Genomic DNA, 26834 nt, shown 5'->3' with positions numbered 1-26834 from the left:
TTTGGAGCTTGGTGGTACAATTCGTCTTGTTTCCCTGGAAATTCAGAACAGTTTTCTGTATGGCTAAACAACTTATTCTTAGGTACCTAATAATTCAGGTGAGCTGAATTGCAATACAGTGAAAATACTCATTAGAACATGCTACAAATATTGCGTGTCTTGACGACACACTAAAGCTTTTAAAAGTGAAGTGCCTCATCCAATAATATCTTGTATAAAAAAAAATAATCAGATATGTTCCCTGACTTTCTGTATAATTAAGTAGTTGGATTAAAATCTGTTTCACTGATGAAATTTCTAATTGCTGCTATCTAAAACTTCAGCAGAAAGACCCAGATTTGCTTCTGTTGATATACTTAGAAGGACACAAAAATTCATGTTGCCTTCAACAGAGCCAGCTAATGCCCTGCTGACTAGAAGGATTCAATTAGTGTCTCCCAGGGGGGATGTAACACTCACTTTTAGTGCAGAGCAACAGAAGAATTCTGTCATCTGTTAATAGTAAAAACACTGGACCAGGTCCTCAACTGCTTTAAGTCAGCACTGCTTCAATTACCCCAGTCTTTGCAAGCCAGACATAATTTATGGGATTTTATGGAAAGAGTGTCCTATCTAAACATCATCAGCATTTATTTTATTGAGTGATATTCTCAGTAAAAATAAGGTGAGTAAATTGTCAATACATGTGGTTTAAGCAGAAAAATGAACTTTTTTGTTCGTTTAAATATTAAATGGCAAAAAAAAAAAAAATAGTGTGATTTGGTTTGAGGTACAGGATTGTAAAGCACCCTACCCTGGCATTTTCTTTGGTGGGAATATTCAGGAATACCATTTGTGTCCTCATTCCTTACAGATGGGCAGAAACCTTAAATAATGGACCGAAAGCACGCCATCTGAAGCAGTTGGCTGATCATGCAAAATGCATCCGACCTTGCCTTTTACAGCTGGACTTTAATGTGGGTGCTCTGTTAGAAATCTGATTTTCAGAATGGTGTGAACTTGAGAGGAGATGACAGCCTGACAGTGGGGCTGATCTTGCTCTAATGGAAACCAAGCAGACCTCTTACCAACCTTAGCAGAAGAACATTGTCAGCAAAAGGCACTTTGCACTCATGACACGGGGCTCCAGAGTGGTGCAGGATCATTAAGTGCTTTAAATGAGCACTTTCATAACCTGTATTTCTGTAGCTGCTGAAAGAACACTTTTAAACTGTTCCTACATTAAACCAGTGACAGTAGCAACTCCTTTTTTTCTTGTTTTCGGTATTTTCAGAGAAGATAAGATTTGAATAGAAGCTGGTGGGAAGTGTATATTACTTCAGATGGTGAAATCAGTGAGAAAATATAATGTGCGCACAGCTAGCTAGGGCAGTGGGAAAAAGCCAGCAACACAAGCCCAGTTGTTTTTTTGAGCTCCTGGTATTACTACTTTTGAATGCCACGTGGCTCAGGGTCACAGAAAAGAACTGTGTTCCCTGGTGGCCCCTGCACTGTGGTGATGAGCTGCTGCTCTGTGAAAAATCTTGTGTGTCAGAAACCCAACTCATCTCTGGGCATCCCTTGGGACTTGGATGCTATTGCCCTGGGCTGCCACGGGTCAAAGTGTGAAAAAAATGTATTAATATTCATTATAGATGAGAAAACCAGACTATTAAAAGTAGAGTATAATTTAGAGTCAACAGAGTATTACCTAGAGTACTGTGTGATTGTTTCTCTCTGTCTTGCATTGAGAAGTTGGTTCTTAAAACAAATTTAGGTTTTAATTGTGTATTCAGTCTGCTGGCATAAAGATTGAGGACTAAGCCCCTTCTCTCAATGCTGTTTATAGTCCAGTGACACTTATTGTATAGTGTTGTGTTTTGTGATGATGATGCCTTAAAACTAGGAATGAGAAGAAAAACAAAATAGATTAAAAAATGTTGCGTATTGCCGGCTTATTCTGGATTCCCGGGAAGCAGGTGAGCAATCTTATTCTTACAGTTTCATTAGCTGGCAGGGGCTGTGCCCTGGAGAGGGCAGCCAAAGACATTTCCTCTGAACGGTTTGTGTGTTTGTAAAAGTAAAATAGAAAGAGGGAGAAAATTAGGTTATCTGTAGCAACAGAAGCTGAGTTTTATTAAAATTGTGCACACAGTTCTTAGCTGGCTATCAGAGACAGGACTGTAGGGGTCCCAGGGGTATCTTATGCATGACGGGAAACGGAGTCTTTCACAAAGCAATGGGAAATTATATTTGTGATAATACTTTTGAAAATGGAATTTTCAGAAGTCTTAGTGTGATGGGTTATATAGATGTATTAATACATCTATACATACCTAAGATGTGGGGTCTGCATAAGGTTGTACTATACATAGACTCTGTATTTTATTTCAGTGTAATTGATGTGCTGTGTGTGCACAGAGTATTAAAAAAATCTGGAGTTTGGTTTTATAGGTTAATATAATTGGTAAAGTTGGAGTTGGGGGGCAGGGCTTATTCACTTGGAGGAAAGTATATAGTAGTTATCCCTTTAATTTCAGTACTCTTGTAATTATAAGCTGGAAAAATACAGCTTTTTGTGATGAGTAAATGATGAAGAGAGGACAGTTTGACCTGTAGCAGGGGATAAATTAGCACATACGTTCCAGGTTAGTAACCAAACAGGTTCGTGTTTGCTTTACAGAATTTGGATATCTAAGTTCATAGAATCATATCCTAGAATCATAGAAGTTTAAAATTCAGTTCATTCTGAAATGTAGCAATCAACCCAGACTTTTTGAATATGCTAAACCTTTTTAATTGTTCACTTTTTTTAGTGCTGCTGAACTTTGAAAGGGTATGGTTCCCACTTAAGCAGTACTGGGTACTTCTTAAAGCATCTTGTGAAGCAGGCTTCTTTATCTGGATGTTGAGGCCAAAGTTTTGAAATCAGACTGAATGCTCTTCTTGGCATTTTGATTCTAAACAACATATATTTATCAATATATGGTGCTTCCTGGACAAAGCAGTCCTGCTGTCCTGCCCTTCAGGTTTACATGTGAAGCATATCTATAGACCTAGAGTCATGTAAAATGGAAGGGACCTGTGGGGGTCCTGTGGTCCAGCCTCTGCCTCAAAGCAAGTCCAGTTCAAGCAGGCTGCTGACAGCATTCATTTAAAATATTTCCAAAGATGGAGATCCTCCAGACTCTCTAGATAGCCCGTTCCAGCATTTGAGCACGCTCATGGTAAATTTTTTTTTCCTTGTATTGAGTTGACATTTCCCGTGTTCCAGCTTGTATCTGCTGCCTCTTGTCCTTTCACTCTGTACCTTTGAGATGAGTGTGGCTCCAATTTTGTATATACATCATCAGATAGTTTTATACAGCAATAAGATCTCCCCTGAGTATTTTAAAGGCTAAACAAGTCCATCTCCTACAACCCCTGCCCTTGTGTCCTGTGCTCCAGCTATGGACTAGCCACCTCCACTGGTCTCCCTCCAGTAAATCTTGTCCCGAGGAGCCCCAGATGGTAGACACTGCTCCAGATGCAGTCTCTCAAATGATGAACAGAGGGGAAGATCAGAATCCTGGACCTGCTAACTACACAAATGCAGCCCAGGATGTGTTTGGCCTTCTTTGCTACAGGGACACTGTGCTGACTCACATTCAACATGGTGTCTGCCAGGACCCCAACATCTTTTGATGCTTTCCAGCTGATTGACCTCCAGGGTGTACTGGTGCATGGGGTTGTTCCTCCCTGGGTGCAGGACTTAGCATTTGCCCTTGTTGCAATTCATGTAGATAGTAGATAGCAAGTGATGTCCACTTTGGTTTAACACTCTGGGTCAAATTCATCCCTGTGGAACAACCTTGAGGGATGTGATTGTACCAGGTACCAGTTAGAGCAGAATTTGATCCTGTAGGTCCTTAGGTTGCAGTCTGACATTACACCTGACCCAGTGTAAATGCAGGCTGCTACTGAAATGGATAGCTCTGCCCTCACCACATCCCTGACTGTATACTTCTGTTAATTTTCTTATATCAAATTTAGTTGACTGTTCAGCCACAGGGTCAGATGAGCAACTTAAAGAACAGAAGGCCATCTGTCTGCTCTGAAAAAAATCAGATATTTTCTTTTGGCCCAGAAAGCTTAAATGTCATGCCTGCAGTTTGCATAGGTTGAGGCATGGCGCAGAGAAAGACAACGCCAGGTCCAGACCTTTTACTTTCAGCACACAGTTATGCTGGATTAGGCTGATGGTGGTTTGATGATTTACAATATAATTTTGTTGGTCAGCTCCAGTCATTTCTGGGTTTACAAACATTGTAGGCAGGTGGATAATGCAAAATTAATTGGGAAATGAATCATGGAAGATGTGTTACAATCCTACAAGTCATTTCAGAGAGCTGCTTTAAAGATGCTCTTAATTCTCATTTTAAAAATAGATCATCCAACTGTGAAAATCACACTGAATATTTTTAAAAGGATAAGTAGCTAATTAAAACCCATAGCAATGTTCAGTGGGTGACTGGTTGTGAGGTGTCATTATATTCGAAGGCAGATACACTGCTCTTAACCTACAATGCTATCTATAGTCCTGCTCACAAGTTAGAGCTCAGAAACTGAAACCTCATTAATTTACTGTTACCACCTTCTGTTGTGCCTTCACTTCTTCTGGCATTGAAATACTCGAGCAGGGCTCCTTGTGAGAGAGAGATGTCCGATGTTACAGAAATACTGGCAAATGTGTTGTGTACGAATTCTGGATTCCCAGTGAACAAGACAGTGAAGCAAATGCCGAGACTTAATTACAAGTTTAGAAGACCGGCAAGGGAACCTGTACCTTTGGGCAGACAATTTCGAAGGAGGATTTCCCTGCTTTTATAGACCAAGGTATCTTGCAGATGTGGAAAACTTAACAGAGAAGTTAAATAGTTGCTTTTTGTCCTTGGAATGGAAGGTCGTAGTGAATAGTTACTAAACTTTCAGAAAACAGACCAAGTAAGATATGTTTATGGGGTAGGAAAACCCCTGTAGACCCTGTGGCATGCTGTGGTGCCTGTGAGATTTGGCATGGTTTGTGGGTGTCATCTTCCTGGCTCTGTCTTTGTACTGCAGGAGGTCAATTATCCTATTCCTCTCTAAGTTTTAACTGTATTTTCTTTCAGATCATTTAATTGCCTAACATAGCTGAACCAGTTCAGAGTGAACAGTCTCTACTTCTACTTTACTTGATGCTTGGTGTATCTGTTTCAGATGGGCGTCAGTGTTCAGCTGGAAGTTCAGCTGGATTTTTTTAGGTAAATCATTGAGTAAAAAAATATATTAAATTTTTGTCTGGCTTCTGCTCCTAATATAGTAGGTACAAAAATGCTCAGTAGTTGTGGTACTTCTTCAGAGCAGTGAATTGTTGATGGCTTCCAGGATGTCACCATCTCCAGGATTATTAACGGTGCAAAGCCTCCCATTTTATTGAGACCTCTCGCGAGAGTCCAGCTGGGTCATTAGCTGAGTCCCAGTCTTGTTCCCCGTAAAGAGTATGGCAAACCATACTTGATGGTAATATCCTGTGTAGGGAGTGCAACTGGGCATAAGAATGAAAGATATTGGGGTAGTTGTATGGCTGTATAGCTGTGTGATTGTATCTGTGCAGCAGGTTAGTATTTTAATTTGGAATAGATTAGCAGTGGTCATAATAAATCTATGGATATCTGTAAATCAAGATGAGATGTCTCCCTAAAAACATGTAGGAGGTCAATCACAAGTTCTTGTCACAGTTCTGGAATAGCTGAAATTCCTTGGCTTGTACCTTTCCAAGTCAATCAATAGTGCTAAGGTCTAGACTTGATTTTGTAACATTTTGTTAAAATGGCAACATGATTAAATGGTCTCTTTCGCATTGGCAGTACAAAACTAGAACAGCATTTGATTTATATCACTCCATTTTTCAGTTTTTGCTAACTCGTCATTAATTTTCATCATCTATATAGAAGTGTATTGCATGTAGTAATTTTTATTCAGATGTATATATGTTCATTTGAATAAACTACTGTGTTGGACCAGATGACCTCCAGAAGTCCTTTCCAACCTCGTCTGTTCTGTAACATTCATGAAACTTTTTCATCATTCCATGTATTAGAAGGCTGCATGACTTTAAGCAGTATAAAAATCTGTGACTTTAAGCAGTATAAAAATCCATTGCAAATAAAAAACCCCTGTTCTTCATAACTGTTATACATAACACAGGAGCTTGCTGCTGCTGGATTGCTGGAAGACAGGACAACTTTCTGCTCACTTGGAGCAGTGAGGTTCTATCACATCCTACCTGTTACACTAGAGACAGAGATCTTCTGATCGGGTTATTGAATAAAATTCATGGTAGAAATTCCTCTCTTGAGCAGGTGGAAGTTTAGAGCTCCTGGATCTGTACTAACATGGCATTGGGCCTGTTTGTAGCAGAATCACACACAGAGCGTTTAGTTATGTCAAAGAAGAAGGCAATTTTAAAGGCTATTTTCTTAAAATCTTTTTTTCTTATCTTTAGTTAAGTGAGAAGGTAGCAAGTATTTAGTCATTTGCGAAGTGGGGGAAAAAAAAAGTGAAAAGCATAATTCCTTACACGATATCCAAAGATATAATATTGTTTAAACTCCATGTGTTATTGTAATTTTTAAAGTATCGTCTATGGTCCAAAATGGATGACAGAGTTGAACACTTACTTAGCTGGTTTAAAATAGATTTTAGTAATATTATTTAGAAAGAAAGGACAGCATTGCTTTTTATTCTCTGTTTAATAAAAAAATATTTTAAATGCAACACAAATGTAGAATAATCCACTCTTGGCCAGTTTAGGGAGGAAAATAATGTTTATGCTTAGCAAGAAGTATCTGTGCAGCTTTTGTAGTGAAGACAGCCTCTCAGTTGGTATGAATTTGATAGCATTTGTGGGGGAATGCTATCCAGAGTTTTAATTAAATGCTAATTAAATAATCTGATCAGATGGACTTCACCATGAGGCAGAAGGCTTGTGTTATGTTTGTGCCCCATTTAAGCCATATTTTGATAGCTCACTTGGGATTTAGTTGGACGTGAGCTTTGGGTGGAGTGAAATGTCTTTCTGAATCCTCACCATCCTTTTCTGCATTATAAAGTGATTTGTCCATCTGGTCGTCTTAGAGAAAAACCTCAGCAGTTTCTGTGCCCAGACAAGAAAGCTCACAGTGGAAAGCTTTTTGTTTTAAGGACATTGACAAAAAGAAAGGATTTAATTAAGTGTAAGGAGAGCTGTTGTTGAGTAGAGCAAACGAGTAATGTAGACACTTTGGGCTTTATAACTGGGATAGATTTTTCTCCTATGAGAGTTCACCAACATTTGCTTTCTGAACATATAGATTAAGGACTTTGATATGATCAAAGTTGGGAGGACAATTACTGTTTTTTTTATGTATACGAGTCATCACTCTCTTACAGCATTTTAACAACATAAAAGCAGCTGCATTTGCCTGTCCTTACTCCCTGTGATGCCAATTTTATTTTCATTCTGTAACTGATCCTGTTAGTGATCAACCCTTGCTGATACTGCGTTTCTTAGATACACAAGGATATGGACTTGAGTGCTCAGTGTGTTTTTGTATCTTTAGATACTATTTTTTTTTCTAAGTAGCTGTAACATCTGCATTTGCAATTGTCTGCTCGATATGTCCCTTTGATACCTTAGCCTCCAAGTGGCTGAAAAATAATGATTGAGAGCTGGGCAAGCAAAGAAAAAAAAATAAAACAGAGTAGTAATTGGTTCCTTTGAGGAATGATATTTCATTTTGATAAAGATGTGAGACCGTAACCTGTTTGCTTTTGTTTCCTCTGTTGTAGGCTGCCTTTCCCTGCAGGCGACCGGGTAACTTTCAACGGGAAGGAGTGCATCTGCCAGAAATGTTCCCTGCCCCCTTCCAGCAGTACTGGCTCTTTCCCCATACAGAACCTCCGAAGTAAGTAGGGGTTTCTACTTTTTTCTGTTAGTACTTCTTAGTCTGCACAGGCTTAACGACAAAAATTTTACACTAATAGGTGTAACAGGAACTTCTACCACTGTACTGCATTAAAGGTGTCAAGAAATACAAGGTAGTCATGTGAAAAAGTATATGGTAGTTTTTCAAGAAAATCTGATATTAAAAAGAAACACAAATGGTGCCATTATAGGGTTAACAATACACAGAACCTCGCAAAACATTTGATTAAAACTGGAGTAAATCTAGTTATTTGGATAAAGGCATAGTATAGATGTTAATAATTTTGAGGATTTAGTCCAACTTCAGCTATGTGAAATGTGTCTTTGTGATGGAAATTGTTTGCCTGATTGAGTACTAACAGGACACCTTCATTTGATTATCTGTGATACAGAATCTTTGTGGCAAAACCTGGCTTTGGAAAACAAAACTTTAGCTTTTCCTTGAATAAAATCTCAAACAGATGCAAGTATTTAAACCTCAGGTGCAAGTCTGCTTCAGAACTCATTAGAAATGGAGGAAATCTTGCTTGTTACAGGTTTCAGTGGATTCTGATAAGAGTCTTGGTTCAAACCCGGCTATCTGCCATGGTGTAGACTGGATGTCCAAAATAATTAGATTTGGTCTTCACCTGAGACTTAACAGCTCTGCTTCTCAAATGATGTGGTGATGGGGGTGAGCTGATGATACCATGACTTCTTAAAGGGCAGACTGAGGTCCACATCTGGTCTGTAAATACATTGTGCTGTGGCGTTATCAGGATCCCAGATAAATATCTTCCTTACCCGTGTAGACTATTTCCATTCTTCTCTCTTCCTTACTCCATTTCCCCAGTATCTTGCAATGCTGCTGCAGGGCAGCATCTTCTGATTTCACAGTGACATGCAGCACCCAGCTGGCCCAAGAGCTGCAGAGCTCTCAGGCTTCGGGAAATTGGGTAGAAATGATGTAAGCCCTCCTTGGTGTGGGGAACAGAGCTTTGATGGGTCAGTGGGAAGCACTGCAGCCACAAATACATGGAAGTGCATGCATGTATATGTAGCAGGATATGTCAGGATATGACCAATGACAATATAAAGAAAATTAACAAAATGTCTAAAAAGATAATAAGGAATTTGGGACACATTCAGTTTAATGTATAATATGTGAAAGGGCAATATGTAATACCAGCTGTTTTCCAAGTTCTTGCTAGTCCTTGGGATAGAACCAGTGTTTCAGGAATAAACAAGCAGCGTCAGAGACTTCTTGGTTGAACTGGAAAACTGAAAGTCCAGAATGGCTGGCTGTAGCTATGCTGCATATTGTACAAAGCAATAAATGGCGTTAGTGTCTCCTTGTTTTAACAACAGTCTTCTTGGAAAAGACCTTAATGTTTTAAACGAACAATTCTTTTTATAAAAAAACAGTAGTGCACAAAAACATGTGACTTCAGGCAAGTAATATGTTGACCCACTGTTGCGTTGGTTTTGCTCCTGGCTCAGAACTGCTTGATACATACTATGTACGTTATTCGTCAGCCTATTTGTCTCTGACTTGGGCTCAAGAATGCTTTCAGGAGATCTCTTGGGACTCACTGAGCTCCCAGTATCGCTTCCCCTTCTGACCAGTCCTTCTGTTTTCATCCTCCCACTTTGGTTTTGACCTCCTTTATTTATTACATTTGGAAGGAATGAAGAATGTCAAATATTTGCTTTTTGCCCGAGTCCTTGATTTTTTTCTTATTGTATAAGTATCTGCCTACCTGTTTAGTTTATAAAATGCTAGCTGTGAAAACCTCTTGTGGCACTGTTGACATTGAAAGAGTACTCAGGGCAGAATATTGACATGTAGCAGCAAATTGATGTGTTCTGCAGAGTTATTGGTTGAAATTAGGTGAGTCACCAAAGGATGCTGCATCCAAGACAGGAAGACAAGGACGTTGCATCAATAGGCGCTGTTGGCATAGCAACCACAATATTTGTTTTTAATTATCTGGAACTTAACAGAGAAAACAGCAGTTAGGAATAAAAAAGCAGCTCATAAAATGCTGCATTTCTGCCCACCCAGGCTTAAACCAGATGAAAGGTGAATGACATCTGAACACACAGTATTGTATTAAGTTTGTGAAATAAACCCCCAACCCCTGAGATTGAATTAGATTACCAGATGAAGACCTGGTGCAGGGGAGATCACAAACAAATTTCTGATTGCAGTTAAAGAATAGATACTGCAGTATTTATTGTCTTGTGGGACTAAATCCAGGCACACACCCAAATGTTCTCTTTTATTAGCAAAACTCAAATGTTCTGATCTGTGGTGCACACACTTTTGTGCTGGGCTTGTTTCCACATACTGGTGCTCTACAGGGTGACATTAGAGAGACATATTATTACTCCTTTAATCCATTCCAAATCCTCTAAAGGAAAATAAAAACTATCTTTTATTGCTGTGCCCTCAGAAATTAAACATCTACAATTGCACTAAGAGTGTCTCATTAGGGTCACGTAACCAGCTAAGTGGAATCTTAAATCAGGAAGTTTTTAAGAGGGCTGTTCAATCTTTTAATGAGATCCTATGTTTGGAGTTCTTAATAACTAGATAAATCTTTGTTAATGCTTTTGTGTATCTTTTTCTTCCATGCAAGTCGCTGTTGTGTTTCTTTTCTCTTCTGGCATCTCTAAATGACTCTTCCAATGTCTTTCAGAGTTTGTCTTTTCTCTAGCAAATTGATGATATACATGAAGAATTCCTAAAAAAAACACACCACATTTTCACATAAAATGGAAGATATAATAATGTGGAGGATTAGAAGGGTTACTGAGACATTGATAATAGAATAAGTTTATTACTGATGTTTATCCCTATTTCTCAGCATATTCTGACAATTTTAACATTTTGTAAGAAAATTGTACATAAACAGGACTGTGGAGAGTGAATGAGAGCAGGACTCTGTAGGGTATTGGAGGATTTATTTAGGATACAGAGAACCAGCTTCAAATGCCATGTCTATGTAGTATCCCCAAGCAGGGCCCTCATCAGGCGACTGTTGGCGTGGAAGCTAAGAGCAGATTTGGCTTTTACTGTCATAATAAAAAAAAAAAAAGTTATAATCACAAGCATCCATCATTTAAAAAAAAAAAAAAAAAAAAGACAAGACACTCCCCCCTGAAGTCTTGTCCTCAATTACTTTTTCTAGGCAGTATTATTTTTCTGGGCAGCTTCATATATACCCTGTTTAACCAATATAGCCCAGCCTATGTTATCCAATTATGACATGTTTTGCATTTAAAAATTTTCCTTATAACTTTTTGGATCTTTATATAAGTGAATTTCTGTAAATAATAAACATATAGCCAGACATCACTTGCACATGTTGCAATGTCGCTACCAGTCCGGAATTTATAATGCATCTGAAGTGTTAGTGTATTTTTCTTGGTTACAGAAGTTCACGTCAGAATTTTAGCTTGTTTTTTTCCACAGTTGCAGAAATAATTTTTAACTGTGAGTAAAGCTTTCAGACCTAGAAGCAAAGACTAATATGAAGGTTCTATTGTTTTAATCTCATGACTTTTAGTTCTTTCTTATTAATTTTATTGGGCTGATTTGCAACGGCTGCAAACTTCATCAGCAAAACTTCCTATCTTTTAAACAGTGTAAATCAATTAGAATAAAACCTAAGTCACTGGAAAACCTATGTCACTATTTTTTTCTTTCAATTATTCATGTCTTCTGGCAATGTTAGGGCAATACTAGGGCAGCACCTCATCAGTGTGCAGCCAGCAGCGAGCTGTTACTAGGACACCAATGGATGCTCATACTGCAGTACCCAGTATTGTTGCGTGACCATCTAAAGTGTATGATTCACTCATATTGAATTTTTCTCTTGCAGATTGTGGGGGCTGTGGTTCAGAAATAAAAAATGGGCAGTCATTGGTTGCCTTGGACAAACACTGGCATTTGGGGTGTTTTAAGTGCAATACATGCGGCAAGCTACTGAATGCAGAGTACATCAGCAAGTAAGTTCAGTGGAGGAGCATTTTCATTCATTTTCAGCATTCTTTTAATAGCAAATAACTAATTCAGTGTTGCATATCCCTTTGCTTGTTTTTATCAGAGTTTCGAGATATATAAAAAATTAGAGATTATTACCTAAATTATTATGTAATTTGTATTAAATACAGAAAAAATCAAATGGAGAAAAGTAGAATGTGAACAAGCACATATTATCCTTTCCATGTGTTTCACATAAGCAAAAATGTTCTCAAAAAGTTCATTAAGGAGGTATGTATCATGTTTTTGTGCTGATCCAGACCTGAATGCTGTCAGATTTGGACTGAATGTGATGACAGCAATGAGAGGCAGCAGAAAGCACACACGCAAACCAAGTCCCATGTCAGCACTCATATATGTCCGCTGAGCTACATGGCTTTCACTGGCCAAGGCACCTGGGATTAATTTCTGCTTTAGAGAAGTGTGTTGATAGGATGAAATTTTCCTAAACAGCAAAGTAACTCAGTTACCAGTGCCCAGAGGTGATGGAGTTTCAGAGGTAATGTCCCAATGACTTTCAACAATTCTTTGAATTTAGATTAATACAAGTATAACATTTTAAATCACAGCTTGCACTGGAAAGAACAATATTGAATAAATGGGTGTTCTGAGATAATGCAAAACCTTATTTAAGATGTTATACTACTCTGCTGTATTTTGGTACAGGGCTTTTTCTTTGCTTGTTATTTAATAAAAAAAAAAACAACCCATAAATTGTAATGATATAGTTATTGTGAAATAGTCCTTCTGAAAAAGCTAAATGCCAAACAAAATATCTCGAGAATTAGTATCGCAATAATTAATTCAATTAATTATTGTGATAACTTATAGGTTAGTCTCTCTCCAACTAGTATGCTATAAAATTAATTTTTATGCTTCTCCAGGGAGATGTCCAATTAAATTGTGCATCTGCTAATAAATCTGTCTGATTCATGGGCTGTTTTAGCATAACACACTAAACGTATTTAACTATGTTTAATTTGCACTTTCAAACAGAAGAGACTCCAGTTTCTTCTCAAGTAATTTATTTTCATCAGTTTAGTGATCTAAATGTAAAATTTTGTGAATAGTGATCCAAATATAAAACAAATATATTAATTTCAGAGCAATAGCCCAAGTGTTGTGGTTCTAACTTTCTAGAATAAAAGCTAATACTCCTGGTTTTATTGTTCATGTTTGTAAATTGTACATTATCTTAAATCAGTTGTGGTGAAGTAACTGTTCACATCATGCATGAACGTACTGCAAGATCTATTCAGCTGCTCAAGTGGAAGTCTCTTGGTCATTACTGGCTTTCACAGAGCAGGTTCTTGTTAAGTTAACCACATGGTTAATTTGTGACTGGCTTTAAGCAAGTCTGGTCAAGAATGTCAGTAGGCTTCAGTGTTAATCAAAACTTGGTTTACAGTCAAGATAAGTCAGTTGAGAAATTACTCTGCAATCTAAGCTAAGTACAATTGGATGATAAATAAAGAGGGAAGGAATAGTATGTAGAAGTAAGGATTTTTTTTCCAAAGAGTGGGAAACACATGGAAGAATTTAATGAGTAACTCAATCAAAACAAATGCTGTGAGAGTCTCGGAGAGCAAATGTTATGACTGGGGGAGAGGCAATGGCTGAATTCAGCAACAAAGCAGGGAATTGGGATCATGGTAGAGTCAGAAGGGCGATAATAGTTCATTAACTGTTCCGTTCTTACAAAATTAATAAATACAAGTATCTGGGAGGTGGGAGTCCATAAACACCCTGTGGAGTGTTAAAGCATTAACAAATTTTAGCTGTATAATCTCCCAGTAAACCTGTAAACCTACCTAAAGCAATCTCTGTATGGCCTGTTGTTCTTCACTAGGGATGACATTCCATACTGCGAAACGGACTATCATGCAAAGTTTGGTATCAGATGTGACAATTGTGAAAAGTATATCACAGGAAGAGTGCTTGAGGTAAGGACAACCTGTCGTTCAAACACATCTCAAAAGTGTACAAAGAGACTTACTCTTTTGGATGCAGTCATATGCTCACAAGTGAGTGTTAATGCAGCAGTTTAATGTTTCTTTTGTGAAATACTAGGAACTTTTTTTGTAATTCCTTTCTGTTTCTTCTTTTAATGGTTTGATAGTACACATACTCCCTAAATGGATATTTGTGGTACTAGAGAATGTTCAGGTAGCAGAAGTAATAAGTGAATGGGTTATCAGGCACATTTTAATACTTAAGCTAAATTCCTTTGTAAATTCTGCTCTTTGATTCTGTTTTATGTTCCCCAGAGTTAGGGTGAAGCTGCTGAAAAACTAAAATCAATCTTTTGAAATGTATTTTTGTACCCAGAAATGAGCTATGTTGCAGGGATTTTTGTTTTAAAAAGCAAGGAGGTTATTTAGAGTAGGTGAATGTTTATGTTTTATGCAAAAGAGATTTCCACATAACTGACCCAGAGTCAGAAATGGATATATTCCTTTGATCTAAATAGAATTTATCCTTGGATCTAAGTGTGTGGTTATCCAATCACTGTTATAATTTATCCACTTTTTCTTTCTGCCCTTTCCCTGTATCTTGGGAAGCCTTAGCAGTACTGGAGTTAGGAAGAGTTTAGAACAGGTCACTCAGTTTAGTCCTTTCTGTTCATCAATTAAGAAAGCCTGGAGAAGTCTCAAAGTCGTTTTCTACCAGAGAAAGATTTGCTGGGAGTCACACAAAGACTTAACTAGCCAAATGGGGGATAATTATAGCTGTGGAAGGGATTGAGAAGCAAGTGGAAGGAAACAATGAGTCTGTACTAGATGGCATGGTCTGATGTTAGGGTTGGTCATGGGAGGCTTTTCTGTTATCAAATATTTTTACGAACCTCAGGCAACGGACTTTTTTTTAGTGTAAAGACAGAATCCTCACAATTTACAGATGGCTGTCTCAAGTGAGAGAGGCAAAACAGAAAAGAAAACCTTAAAAAACATTTTAAAAAGTAAGGGTTGACCAGTGGAAGCTGCTACATGTTTTCAGAGATGTCAGCTTTTGACACTGAATGAAAGGTAGAAAGAGGGGGTGGGCTTTGGAGGTGAAGCTAATTAACTTATGCTTGATGAGATAAAGAAGAGAGAGGTGAATGTAGAGAGGAGAGGGTCATGGTCAAAGCTATAGCAAATTTGGGGTGCACTTACCCATCACAGGTTACAGGGAGTGCTTAATGCTGAGATGGGAGAAGAACAGAAGCTCCAGTTTCTCTGCTGATTCTTGGCTTCACAATATTGTGTTTTTCTGTCCTGGTTTTTGCCTTGAAATGATTGTACAAAAATACTCATTTTCTTTGGTAATATTTTACTGGCATTATGGTTAAACAATAGCATGTGGTGTGATGTGATTAAGAATTGGGTCCTTACTGTCTCTGTGGATGATGAGAAGAAAAAGTTTAAAAGACTTGCGCAGTAACAGTGCTGAGTTGGATTTGTGGGACCTGGGGGCACATGTGGCTGTATCTCTTTCTTCTGATTGCTTCGTGAGTGCATACTGAGCATTAGGAGAGTTCCTTGTCTTTACTATAGATGGACCAATAACAAGCTTGAGAAAAGTTAATTCTTTAAAGATGTTGTAGGAATTTTACCGTGACTGATTATGTCTGTCATTGTAGTTCTAGGTGATGTTTTTGGTTAGTGCATATGTGCCTCTCTCCTCTCCCTTCCCCAGTGTTGCTCTGATGACAGTGCTGTAGCACTGATTCTTTTCTTTCTTTGGTACTGGTGCAGGCTAGGAGCAACTTTGATTGAAGTCTGTGGCATTTAACTGTGGAAAAAATACTGATGCAAGGTTCTGAAACTTTAAAAAAAAAAACAAGATGAGGAGAAAGGGCTTTCACAGTCTGTAAAAACACACTGTCAGATAGTGTCACTGTCAAATAGGAAGGACAGGATGAAGTTAGTGTGAAGCAGGCAATGAATTTGAACAAATACAATGATATTGAATGGCTGGAGGCATGTTACAACGACCTGGAAACTTTATGGTCCATAACCTTCTTTCCATAAGATTGTTTTGTATGCAACAAAACAAATGAAGCTTCAGTATGGGTGAATGTCCTATGTCCTAGCATTCTGCTGTCACAATAGGTCCTGTTCCTCATGACATCTCCCAAAATACCTGCTCCCATCCCTTCTGTTTCCCCATGAAATATCTTGAGAGCTCTTTACATTTCCACAGCCTGTTCACATGGTCAAGAGGTGGCACACAGTGTGAGGCTCCTTTCATGGTGATCACATGGGGATTTCCATGAACCTTTGGACCTCTCTCTGTAAGGCCGTTGAGTTTCAGTGTTGACTGTGGAGAGCAGTCAGATGAGGAGGTAGCACACACACCTCATTTCATTAGGAAGCTCGAATAAAATTCATGACCTAATCAGACAGGTTTGAAAGAACGCAGAGACTGTATCCGTAGCTAACATGATTAAGTCATTTGTTGTTCGTCTGCAGCAGATGGACTTGTTCAAAAGGTTTGGAATTGGGGCTGATCTCTTCCATCTGTCTGATATCAAACTTGGTGTGAGTTTGTCACCAGACAGCTTGCCAGTACGTTTGTGTGTCTTTTGGTCAAGAAGACAGAAAAAAGTAGCCATGGCTGCTTGTTGTTGTGAGATGTACTTTTTGTGCAGTTGTCTGGAATCTTGAAACGTTTTTCAAAACTTTGGTATTTTTTTTACCATCTTGAATGTAATCTGGAGGTACATAGAAATAATAGGGTAAATTGCTATTAAAGTGAGGGGAAATCTTGACAGCAATACTTATTAGGCAGAGGAATAGTCTCCCAAGGGAGCTGCTGGAAGCTATCACTTAGATCGTATTAAAACAAGATTGGACAAGGCACTGGAAAATCTACGTTAGGGAACAGTCCTGCAATGACAAAGGGAGGGACTATATGACCTAATAGGATTTTTTCCATCTCTGATTTCTGTGATAATGTCAGGAGGCCAGCTGCTTCCACAATTATTCTGTGCCCAGATTTTATAATATTGTCTCCCTTTCCAACACTTGTTCGTTTTAAAGTGTTTATTCAGCAGAGGAGGAAGGGAGAGTCTAGTAGTGTGAGTTACTGATAACTTATAAAAATATGGCTGGTTTTGTAGGTTGCCAGCCAAATACAATGTTGATTTAGTTACTTAAATTCTTCCTTCAGCTCATTTTCTGAGGGCCAGATTCATTCCATCTAGTAAATGGGCTTAGACACAGGATAGCTCTGTTTATAATTCCTTTCTTGTTTCTTTCTTCCCTTTCAGCCCACCTTGGCTTGCCCCCAGTATCCCAGGGAACTTGTACTGGAAAAGCTACAAAAAGGGGCTGAGTAGATAATTTACAGAGACCATAAATTCTTCTGTTGCTTTTAAAGGCAACAGTTTTGCTGTTCTTCTTACAAAAACGCTGCTCACCAGTGCTTTTGTGGACAAGGTTTGGTTTGCTCATGAAGCACACAGAGCACTGTTTTGTACAATATCAATCCTCTCCTAAAAATTGCTGTTTTTCCCCTGACTGTATATATTGATAAACCTACCATCTTAAATGGGAAGAAAGAGGGGGATGGAGTTTACTTGTAATTTGACTTAAAATGCAGTGCAGACTGAAAACCTTTAGGAAGAAAAAGGGTTTATTTTAGTGCTTATTCTGTAGCTTGTTCCCAATCCAGCAATAGCTAAAATCATGCAATAACACAGAAAATAAACAAATTTTAAAATAACAAGCTGTTGATTTTTATAACCAGCCATATCCCTTTTGTTGTGTTGCAATCTATTTCTCCACATTTAGCACTAAAAATATTTTTTTCTCTTTCTATCACAAACACTTATTTATTAATTAAAATTTCAACTTGTGCTAATGAGCATGTTCTAAAAAAATAAAATAAGTGTAATTGCCTTTTTTCTAAAAATAAACTATATTTCACATGATGATTCAGAGCCTGATACAAACCCTTTTCAATCAAGAAACACTTTCAATTTTTTCATGATCCTAAATCCATCTTCTAGCTCTGTTTAGCTTGGAGGAGGCAGAGGTAGGTTGCCTACCTCTTGGTCCTTCCTACATGGCAAGCTGTGCAAAGGCTTGGAAGGCTGTTGAAGTTCCTAAAGGAGCTGTGTGGCAGCCAGCGACATGTTTTAGCCTTTTTGATCTTCTCCCCTGTAATTGATGAACTCTAAGGTGAATTTGTAGAAAACAGTCTTAGTTCTTCCCAACTTTTATTTTGCAAAACTGAACAAGCCATGGTCTCCCCTGCTTATAAAGTCAGCTCCAGGCTCTTCTGGTGATGCTGGTGGACCTTCTCACTGTCCATTCCCAGCTAGAACCACCTTCTCTCAGCATGGGTGGACAATGTACTCCATATAGTGCCTCACCACTACCTTGTGCAATGATAATAACCCCTTCCACTGTTTCTGAAGAAAGTACTTTCCCTGGGTGTATCTTGCACTGACTGTGTTTTTGGTTTTTTTTCTGTGGCTTTGTTAACATTGACAGGCTATAGTGAGATGTGACTTGGGGAGGTTTCTCTTCGTCTGCTGTTTCAGCTAATGAGGAAGCCTTCATATCCAAAGATAACCTCCTGGGGATGTTTTGATGGCAAATGTGGTAGAGGCTGTGAGGGGGTCAGGTGTGATTGCTCCATTAGGCCACTGCAGCACCATGGTGGCCAGATTGAGCTGCCTCTTAGGAGGCATCTGTGGCCAGCTCTGCTGGTAGCTGATGAGCAAGCTGGAGCTCTGCTGCTACTAGCTGATGTTTTGAATTTCGTGTGAATAAAAGCTGACAGTGTAGCATGCTGGAAGTTATGCTTTTGGAAAAGTCTCTTGGGGCTTATTTACATGCAACCCAACTGCTTCTGTAAGCACTGAGGGATATTTTCAGCATTTGACTAAACTTTTGTCGACAACTGTCCTTTGATTTATAGCTACATGGCTGTGGCATAAATGTGTACTACAAATGCTGGTGAAACAGCTGTAGCATTTGCTAAACATAAAGACAAGTCCAACTGTTGTATCTGGCATCCTAACATGGCAGCGTCACATTCAGTACATGTGGGGAAAGAAAGGGTTAATGTTTTTCTTGTTTATGTGTGTGTAAATGTCTAGAAAAGCATAATCAATACTTTTTAAAAAATCTATTCATCCTAACCGTGTGTTACTTTAAAATAAGGGAACAAATGCAGTAGGCACTAGACAGAAATGAGGCTAGAAATGTCAATAATTTATATGTCAATGAAATGCCACTTGTACCTCAGTGACTTATTAATTAAAACATGAATCTTATTTTTTGTAGTTTGGTTTTTGCTTTGCCCTAGGCTTGAGCTGTTTTTGTTTGCAGCCATGTCTACTTGGTAAATCAATTGCCTTTCCCTTTGCAAAACTCTCGGTATAGCAGAGACGAGACTAATTCTTTACAGCAGGGTGTACAAATTTCTGCCTGCAGTGTGGAAGAATGGTTCATTCTGAAATGTCTGTTACCCCGCTGTTTCACTAACAACAAAACCTAGTGATGTGTGAAAGGTACTTGAGCAGCTTATAATATAGACATTAATACTGAAACGTGCAATAAAAGTGGCTCCGTCTATACGAACGAAGGGTTTCCTGTAGCATGGGCAGCCTTGCGGAGGCTGTCAGAGCAGCAAAAGGATCCAAGTGTCAGTACTGATCTTCAGTTAGAAACTGCTCTCTACACCAGGTTTCTCTCGTCAGGAGAGAAGAAGGAAGACTGTGGAAAAAGATACATCTAAATAAATCAGCATTAGCTCTTGCGAAAGGAAACCATCTAAGGTAGGAAACACTAACTAGCACTTTCAATGCATAGTGTCTGCTGGGGTGCAAGGCGTTTTGCTGCTTGAGAACGGTCTCTGTTTTGGTGCCACTTGCATTTGTCTGGGGCTGCTGGTTTGCAAGGGCAGGTTAATCATCAGTGTATAGTGTCTGAACTTGTCTGGGTAAATTGGCAGTTGACTTGGGCTTTCTGCTTTAAAACAGGCTTAATTAAAAATACTATCAACAAGCATATAAACAGCAATGCAAATGTATGACCTTAGCTTTTAGCCTTTTCTGTAGTCCAATTGTGTTGTTTCAGATACATTCAGCTTATCTTTTTCCCACTCTCATCGATTCCCTTTTTCAATCACCCCTTCCCTCCAGAAAGAGATGCAGAACTACACCTATCCATATTTATTATCTGAACTGTTAAAAACTCACAATTGTTGATGTATCAGGAAAAAAACAGTACATGTTAAAAGGAACTGTTTGCAGTTTTTACCCTGTAATTCAGTTTTTAGGTTTATTAAGAGCACTGAGAAGCATTTGTTAATAGCTTAAGCCTGTTACATTTTTACCAAAGTAAGGGATTTTGCAAGCTATTTCTGAATAACAGAATAGAGATGTTCAGAATTTGAGGGAAACTGGTTGATACAGATGAATGACTATTGCATGTTTTGGGCTGGGTTTGTTTTTGTTTTGTTCCAGTTGCTTGCTTTCACTTCGGTTGAGGATTTCTCTTGTATTTATGGGAAAAGTCCCTAGTAGTGCCGCTGTGCATTTGTGCCTGTGTGGGTTTGTGTGTGACAGTTTTAGTGTGTAGTTTGACTCTTGAGCCTGGCAGAGAGGTGAATGCTGTCCACTGCTTTCCATTATGCAAAAATGTAGTAGCCATTAACTGTCTTAAATTATCTTAATTGACTAATTGAAGCATCAAGGCGGTAGTTCCAGTAGTCACCTTGATACCTTCTGAGCCTCAGACACAAACAGCATACAGTATGCCAGTTACAGTGCCTTTCTAAGCAATGTGTTGCTGTGGTGATGCATTATCATCTAGTACTATTTGCCAGAATTTGAATATTTTGACAATGTGAAACGTTGCACTTTTTGGATGTCTTCAGTTCCTCATCCTATTACTTTGCATAATTTCTTTTGTTTCTTGTGGTCTTCTGACTCCTGCCTGGGGCATGCTGCGGTCAGCCAGACCACTGCTCTGAGGTGCCTTGTACCTTCCCCTCATCCAGCACAAACGCCTCCCTCCAGCTCTCTCCCGTAACCATGACAGTGGTGCAGCAGTAAGTGCACTTAGTGACAATTGGCTTTGTTGATAAAGTAACTCCAGGATGCTCTGGCACATGTGACAGTGGTTTGGTGTGTCTGCTAGTAGCAGGAAAGCAGCCTATGTGACTCGCTTTGTGAACCTTTAAGATTTTTCATCCTGCCAAACTTCAGCAATTTCTGTGCTTCTTTGTATTTCTTTTTTCCCCCCAGTTAAGAACTTCTGAGTAGTACCTGTAGCGGGAAGTGTGTAGATGAATCTGAAAGTAGCAACTTCCTACTTCCAGGAAGGACTATTAACGTCAGTTCTGCATATGACAGTGGCATTTCCAGTCCCAGCTAAATTTGGAAATCCAAAATATCAGTCCTTATTCAGGCACGGAATGAGAGACAGCTTCTGTCCTCAAATGTTTGCTGCCTGGATCACCATGACCAGTGTGAAAAGAGCTGCGCTGGCTTCATCTGATAAATCCTGACGCCTCTCCAGGGGTGTTTGGCGTTGGTCACAGCTTCACTCTTCCCATCTGAAATGAGTGGGCTAAATCCACAGCTGCAAAGTTGAAAAAGAAAGGGAATATGTCTGCAAGCCATCTTTCTCCTTCTTCGCTCTCTCTCCCCTACCAAGGGATGGCAGAAGTGAGAGCCAGCTGCAGCTTGTCTTGGCCTGTAAGTGGGTTTTAAGGAGTGGGAGAGGAAAAGAAATGGAGGTTGTTGAGCAAACAGAAAACAGAAGCCTCTTCCAGCCTCAGTGGGTGGCAAGAAAAATCTGCGAAGCTGAGAAGAAAAAGACAAAAGGGGCAGATCGCTCATTGCATAACAAAAGCAACTGAGTGCAAAATCAGTCATTTTAGGAATGACAGATCATTTTGGCTTACAAGATCATGTACCAAATTCTGTAGAAAGAATGCACTACTGGCCTTTTCCAGCTTTTGTCTGACCACGACAGAGCTGAACGCTCCTGAGTCAGAATGTGTTTGCAGATGTCACAGAATGAGGTTACAGTTATAATAGTGCTAATTTTTTCTTCCCATTCCTTCTTTTTCTTAATTATTCCCTTTGGGTATTTTAATTTTTTTTTTCTCCTACAAGTGTTAGAAACTTCTCCTTCTGAGAGTCCAGTATATAGTAAGTTACTAATATTCTGAGATAAATGTCCCCATTGTACATTCGATCTGCACTTTATACCTGGAAGAATAAAGAGTGTGTGGGAGGCAGTAAAAATGACTCAAATGTGGGTGGGAAGTCTCAAGGCTCTGCAAAGTACAGTGGGATGAGCCAGAACCGAGACAATATGAAATAACCGTACATGTGAGACAGCTAAAGCTGTAAGTAATGCTGCAGGTGCGTGTACTGAACATTTCTCATGGTTGTGTCTTGGCATCTAGTGGGATGATAAATGAATCCAGTAAGGAGAAGATGAGGAGAAGGATTGATTCAAAACATTACTCTACATTTACGCTGGTGTAAACCCTGTTGAAAACGGTTCATTTGCCCTGGCACACTGCTGAAGTGACTCAGTGGTGAGTCAGGTCCACTGTGACTAAGAGAATTAGTGAGAGTTTTCCTCCACATAATTCTGTCTTTGTCTCCTGGGTCTCACGGTCTTATCTCCTCGGCACTGTTGTATAACATAAGCAAGAGATATTTTGCCAAATACCTCTGCCTTGACAATGTTGCCTGTCCCTTCATACCCAGTAGATGACATGACAGCTGTTTACTGACTGAACCAGTATTGTATACAATTATTACTGAGTAATCCTTCAGCATATGCAAAACTCTGGCTTTGCTGTAAATGTGAATGGAGATATTATGTGGTTACTCTTAAAGCTGGTAATTGAGCACAGTATTCTGCTCCAAGCAGCAAAGGTTATCTGATTTTTCTGAATATCATCACTCTAGTTTGAAAATACCCTGTAGAATCCAGTTTATGGAGCCAGTATAATCCACGTAACATGCCACTATGTGGATGCAATGGCAAAGTTATAAGCGTGTGGCCATTGAACAACGCTTGATGGTGCAGTGCTGTGCACCTTCTCCATGGTACTCTTGAGATAAAGACAGAAAGGCAGACACCTGGACTCTAGATTTTACACAACCTTTAGGATTAAACACACATCACACAACTCCCTGTTGAAGTGCTGGCCAAGAACATGAGGGTTGTGTTAACAGGTGGGAATAAGCAAGAACAACCCCATGATTTCAGCCTAGTAGGTGGAATAACTTGATAGGAAGATTTTCTGGGACAGTTCTGTGCTGTTAGGTCAGAGAGTTGCTAAATAATAACTAATATAGTTCTGGGAGGAGGAACTAAAACCTTAGCTCAGCCAAAGTCAAGGAATTGCATTTACTTACATAAATTGTGAATTTGCCTCCATAAATCAGTGCAGTGACTGGTTGGGCCATTTAACATCGAATGCTATATCTTCTTCAAAAACTTTATTAAATTTCATAAAGATAAATATCTGGATTTCCTTTTTATGCCTGTATTTTATTATCAATTTCCTGTACATTTCTACTACCTAAGAAAAAGAACAGTTCATTCACATAATATTTTAATACCCAGTATAAATAGTTACTTGGGGAATGAATGAGAAAGTATAAACAGGGTTAGTTAAATATCCAATAAGGGAGTTCAGTGGTGTTCCATCTGTTCTGATTTGCATACTCTGGAAAAATTTCCCAGTGAATTCTCCTCAATGCTGAATTGAAGATGATGGATAATGAACTTCCCTTTCCCAGTGTTAAGATGTTTTTCTCCCCAGATCTACTCATGAATATATGGACATAAGCTGAAAGCAGTAGGGGATCCATTTACCAGGCATTTATGTCTTGATTTTATGTTCCGTTTCAGTATGAGGTACATCAAGCACATCTTGATTTATTTTGATGTCTTATATTTAATTATCAATCCTTCAAAATGCATATGGGATGTCTGGGGCCCTGGTGGACAGCCAGCTAAACCTGATAGCAGTGTGCCCTGGCAAGGATGAAGGCCACAAGCAAAGAGGGCAGTTTTAACAGGAGCACAAGCAGTAGATTGAAGATACCCCCTTTCATTGAGCATTTGCAAGATCACGTGTAGGATACTGCATCCAGCTTTTTGCCCTCCCAAACCAAATGAGGCTGATTAACTGGAGCATGTTTGGTGAAGGGCCACCATGATGGTTGGGGGCTGGAACACATCTCCTGTGAGGAAATGCTCAGGGGGCTAGACTTTTTCAGCCTGGAGAAGGGATGGCTTCAGGGGGACCTAATAGCAGCATTCCCATACCTATGAGGAGGCCCTCACCAGATGTGGAGATGAGCTCCTGATTGAGGTGCAAAGTGGGAGGAAAACTGTCATAAATTGAAAGAAAATAAGTTCTGATAGGATAAAAGAGAAAAAAACAACAATGTAAGGGTAACTAAGCCTTGAAGCAGTCTGCCCGGAGGCTGTGCAGTCTCCTCAAACTTCCACTATTTAATCTGAGAGCTCATCATTTGGAAATGATAGGGAAGGAGACAGGCTTAGATAAACAGCTCAATTTATTCTGTTTCCCTTTGCTTGAACAAGGTGGTTGTCTGTTGATGACCTAACTCTCCATCAAATCTGTTCCATGTGGAAAGCTTTTAACTAAGAATGCTTTATACCAGTCTTCTGTGGGTTTGGTTTCTGGGTCATGCAACTGCACCGTACCTTGGCATACCAGCAGGCTCAGTGTTGCGTAGGCTGACTTCCATTGTCTTTGTTCAGGGTAGGATACAGTTAGGACTTCGTTTGGTGATTTTAGAATATGAGGATGGCAGGATTTGGCCCTACCTCAATAAATAACACTCAGTGGTAATAATGTACCGTTACAGCAACCTATATAGTGTTATACCCTTAAAATGGAAAATTGAATCATTGCAGCACTCCAGCCTTTTCTCATTTCCACAAACTCTTTGCTACCAGCAGTAAAAGTTGTCACTTACCACTGTGCATTTTGATAATAAGATAGATTTTTTTAATTATTTTTTTTACAGGAAAAATACTGAAAACTCATTCTGAGAAAAGGAACCAAATAGTTACAGGTTTATTTAACACATTAAATGATTTTTGTCTACTTTCTTTCTTCCCTTTGCTAGCTACTTTACTAAGTGAGTAATGCAGTGAGATAGGATGTACTTAGACTTCACTGGTGAGAGATTCATCAGAAATCCTGACTTGGCTTTCCAGGACTCGGCTCATGCTTTGAGCTCTAGGCCCTTCTGGTTCAATCCCTCATGTGTCAATCCATAAGCAGTTGTCGCTCATCAACTGCAGTAAAAAATGACCTCAATCACACTCCTAGCAATGGCATGAGAGGCCAGACATACAGTGTCATTGTGATAGAATTACAATTATTATACATATCATCTTTCATATATTCTACCACTTCATCAGTTATTGCAGCCATAGCCAGAGAATGAGCAGAAGTTTTCGCTGAGCTGTCTGCAATAATGTAGTGTCTTTTTCCTGAGTGATGACAGCTAATTTAAAACCCAACCTTAACTAGTTAAGGTTATTCCTTGCAGTATTAATTACTCCAGTTTTGCTAGCATTGCATGTTTCTCAGGCCCGGTGTTCATACTGCTCTGCAGACTCTAGGATTGCACCCCTTATTGTCTTCAAATTGTGCTTTAAATTATGCGATTCATATTTGTCGCATCAAGTTAATTCTTCTTTTATCTAGTCCAAGTCCTGAAGGTAAGGAAAGTGAGAAAAGGTGGTTCTATGTACTTTGTTGCAGAGCTTTCTGGTCCTGTTTTAAGTGAAGCATGGGTTTACTTGTCCATGTGCTGGGGGGACAGGCAGCAACACTGTGGTGCCCCCCATGCTTTGGGCAGGGGGTGCAGGGAGGTCCTCAGCTCTGCTGGAAGAATGTTCCTCGTGCTGCACAGAGATTTGCCATTCAGAGTGGCTCCCCTACCTGAAGGGAATGAAGTAATTCATAATGCTTTGTCTCTGAGTGTTAAGGACTGTTTTGACTCCACCTTTAAATTATACATTGAAACTTTGACTCAGTGACTGTGGAAAGCTGGTGTAGTCGCTTGAAGAGAAATGAAACTGTTGGTAGTGTACTACGTTCCTAAGGACATGCTTTGCTCTTCAGGTTTGAGGAAATCTCAGCTGAGAATTAATCTTTAAATTGATCTTCATAATAATACTATCTTCACATCTGTATGCCTGGGCACAAAGACCTGGTGCAGTCTTGAAAGAAATGTAGGATATTGAGGTGGTTTCTTACAATCTACAACTTGAACCATAAGAGATCTCATTAAGATGAATGTCACTTCTTCTGTGCTATGTGCATGTTGATATTTTATTAAACACTGAGACAACAATCTGTCAAACTGAGTTTTCAAACTGTGCAAAGAAGTAGTAACCATATGGTTAGGAATTTGTTTGCTGCATTGAATTCCCTCAAATCAATATAACCAAGAAAAGAAAAAATAGTGAGGCCATCATTACAACTAAACCAACAACATAAAAGAGTTGCTGCCCTAAGCTTATAAAATTTTTGGGTTCTGGGGGAACCAATTGTTCATCTGTGACATGAATCCTCTGAAACAGTCTGAAGAGAGAAGAGAAAGGGCCATTGATGACAACCTCCCTGGCCTGCACCCATGTGAGGTTATGATTCACATTGAGACCCAACACACCCAGGTGTGTTGTGATATGTAATTTGTGATATCTAATCAACTTAACTGTATAGACATATCAGGGAGTATTATTAGTTAATTGCTGCATCAAATCTCTAACCTCAGATTTAGCTATCACCTTTCATTTAGAAAGATGATGTGATCTG

General features: G+C 39.1%; 1 protein-coding gene across 1 annotated transcript in view; it reads left to right on the top strand.

Annotated features, from left to right (window-relative positions):
- Positions 1-26834, top strand: part of ABLIM2 (actin binding LIM protein family, member 2) — a gene marked incomplete at its 3' end in the record, with an annotated part of 96797 nt that overhangs the window by 23433 nt on the left and 46530 nt on the right. The window contains exons 4-6 of the mRNA XM_010076036.1: positions 7831-7946; positions 11833-11959; positions 13843-13936. Of these exons, the coding sequence (XP_010074338.1) occupies positions 7831-7946; positions 11833-11959; positions 13843-13936 (337 nt within the window). The remainder of the gene's footprint in view (positions 1-7830; positions 7947-11832; positions 11960-13842; positions 13937-26834) is intronic.

This window comes from Pterocles gutturalis, unplaced genomic scaffold (assembly GCF_000699245.1).
Source record: "Pterocles gutturalis isolate BGI_N339 unplaced genomic scaffold, ASM69924v1 scaffold8118, whole genome shotgun sequence".
In the NCBI taxonomy this organism is placed as follows: domain Eukaryota; kingdom Metazoa; phylum Chordata; class Aves; order Pterocliformes; family Pteroclidae; genus Pterocles; species Pterocles gutturalis.
The sequence above is the reverse complement of the archived record's forward strand: the minus strand, read 5'-3'. Positions and strand labels throughout refer to the sequence as shown.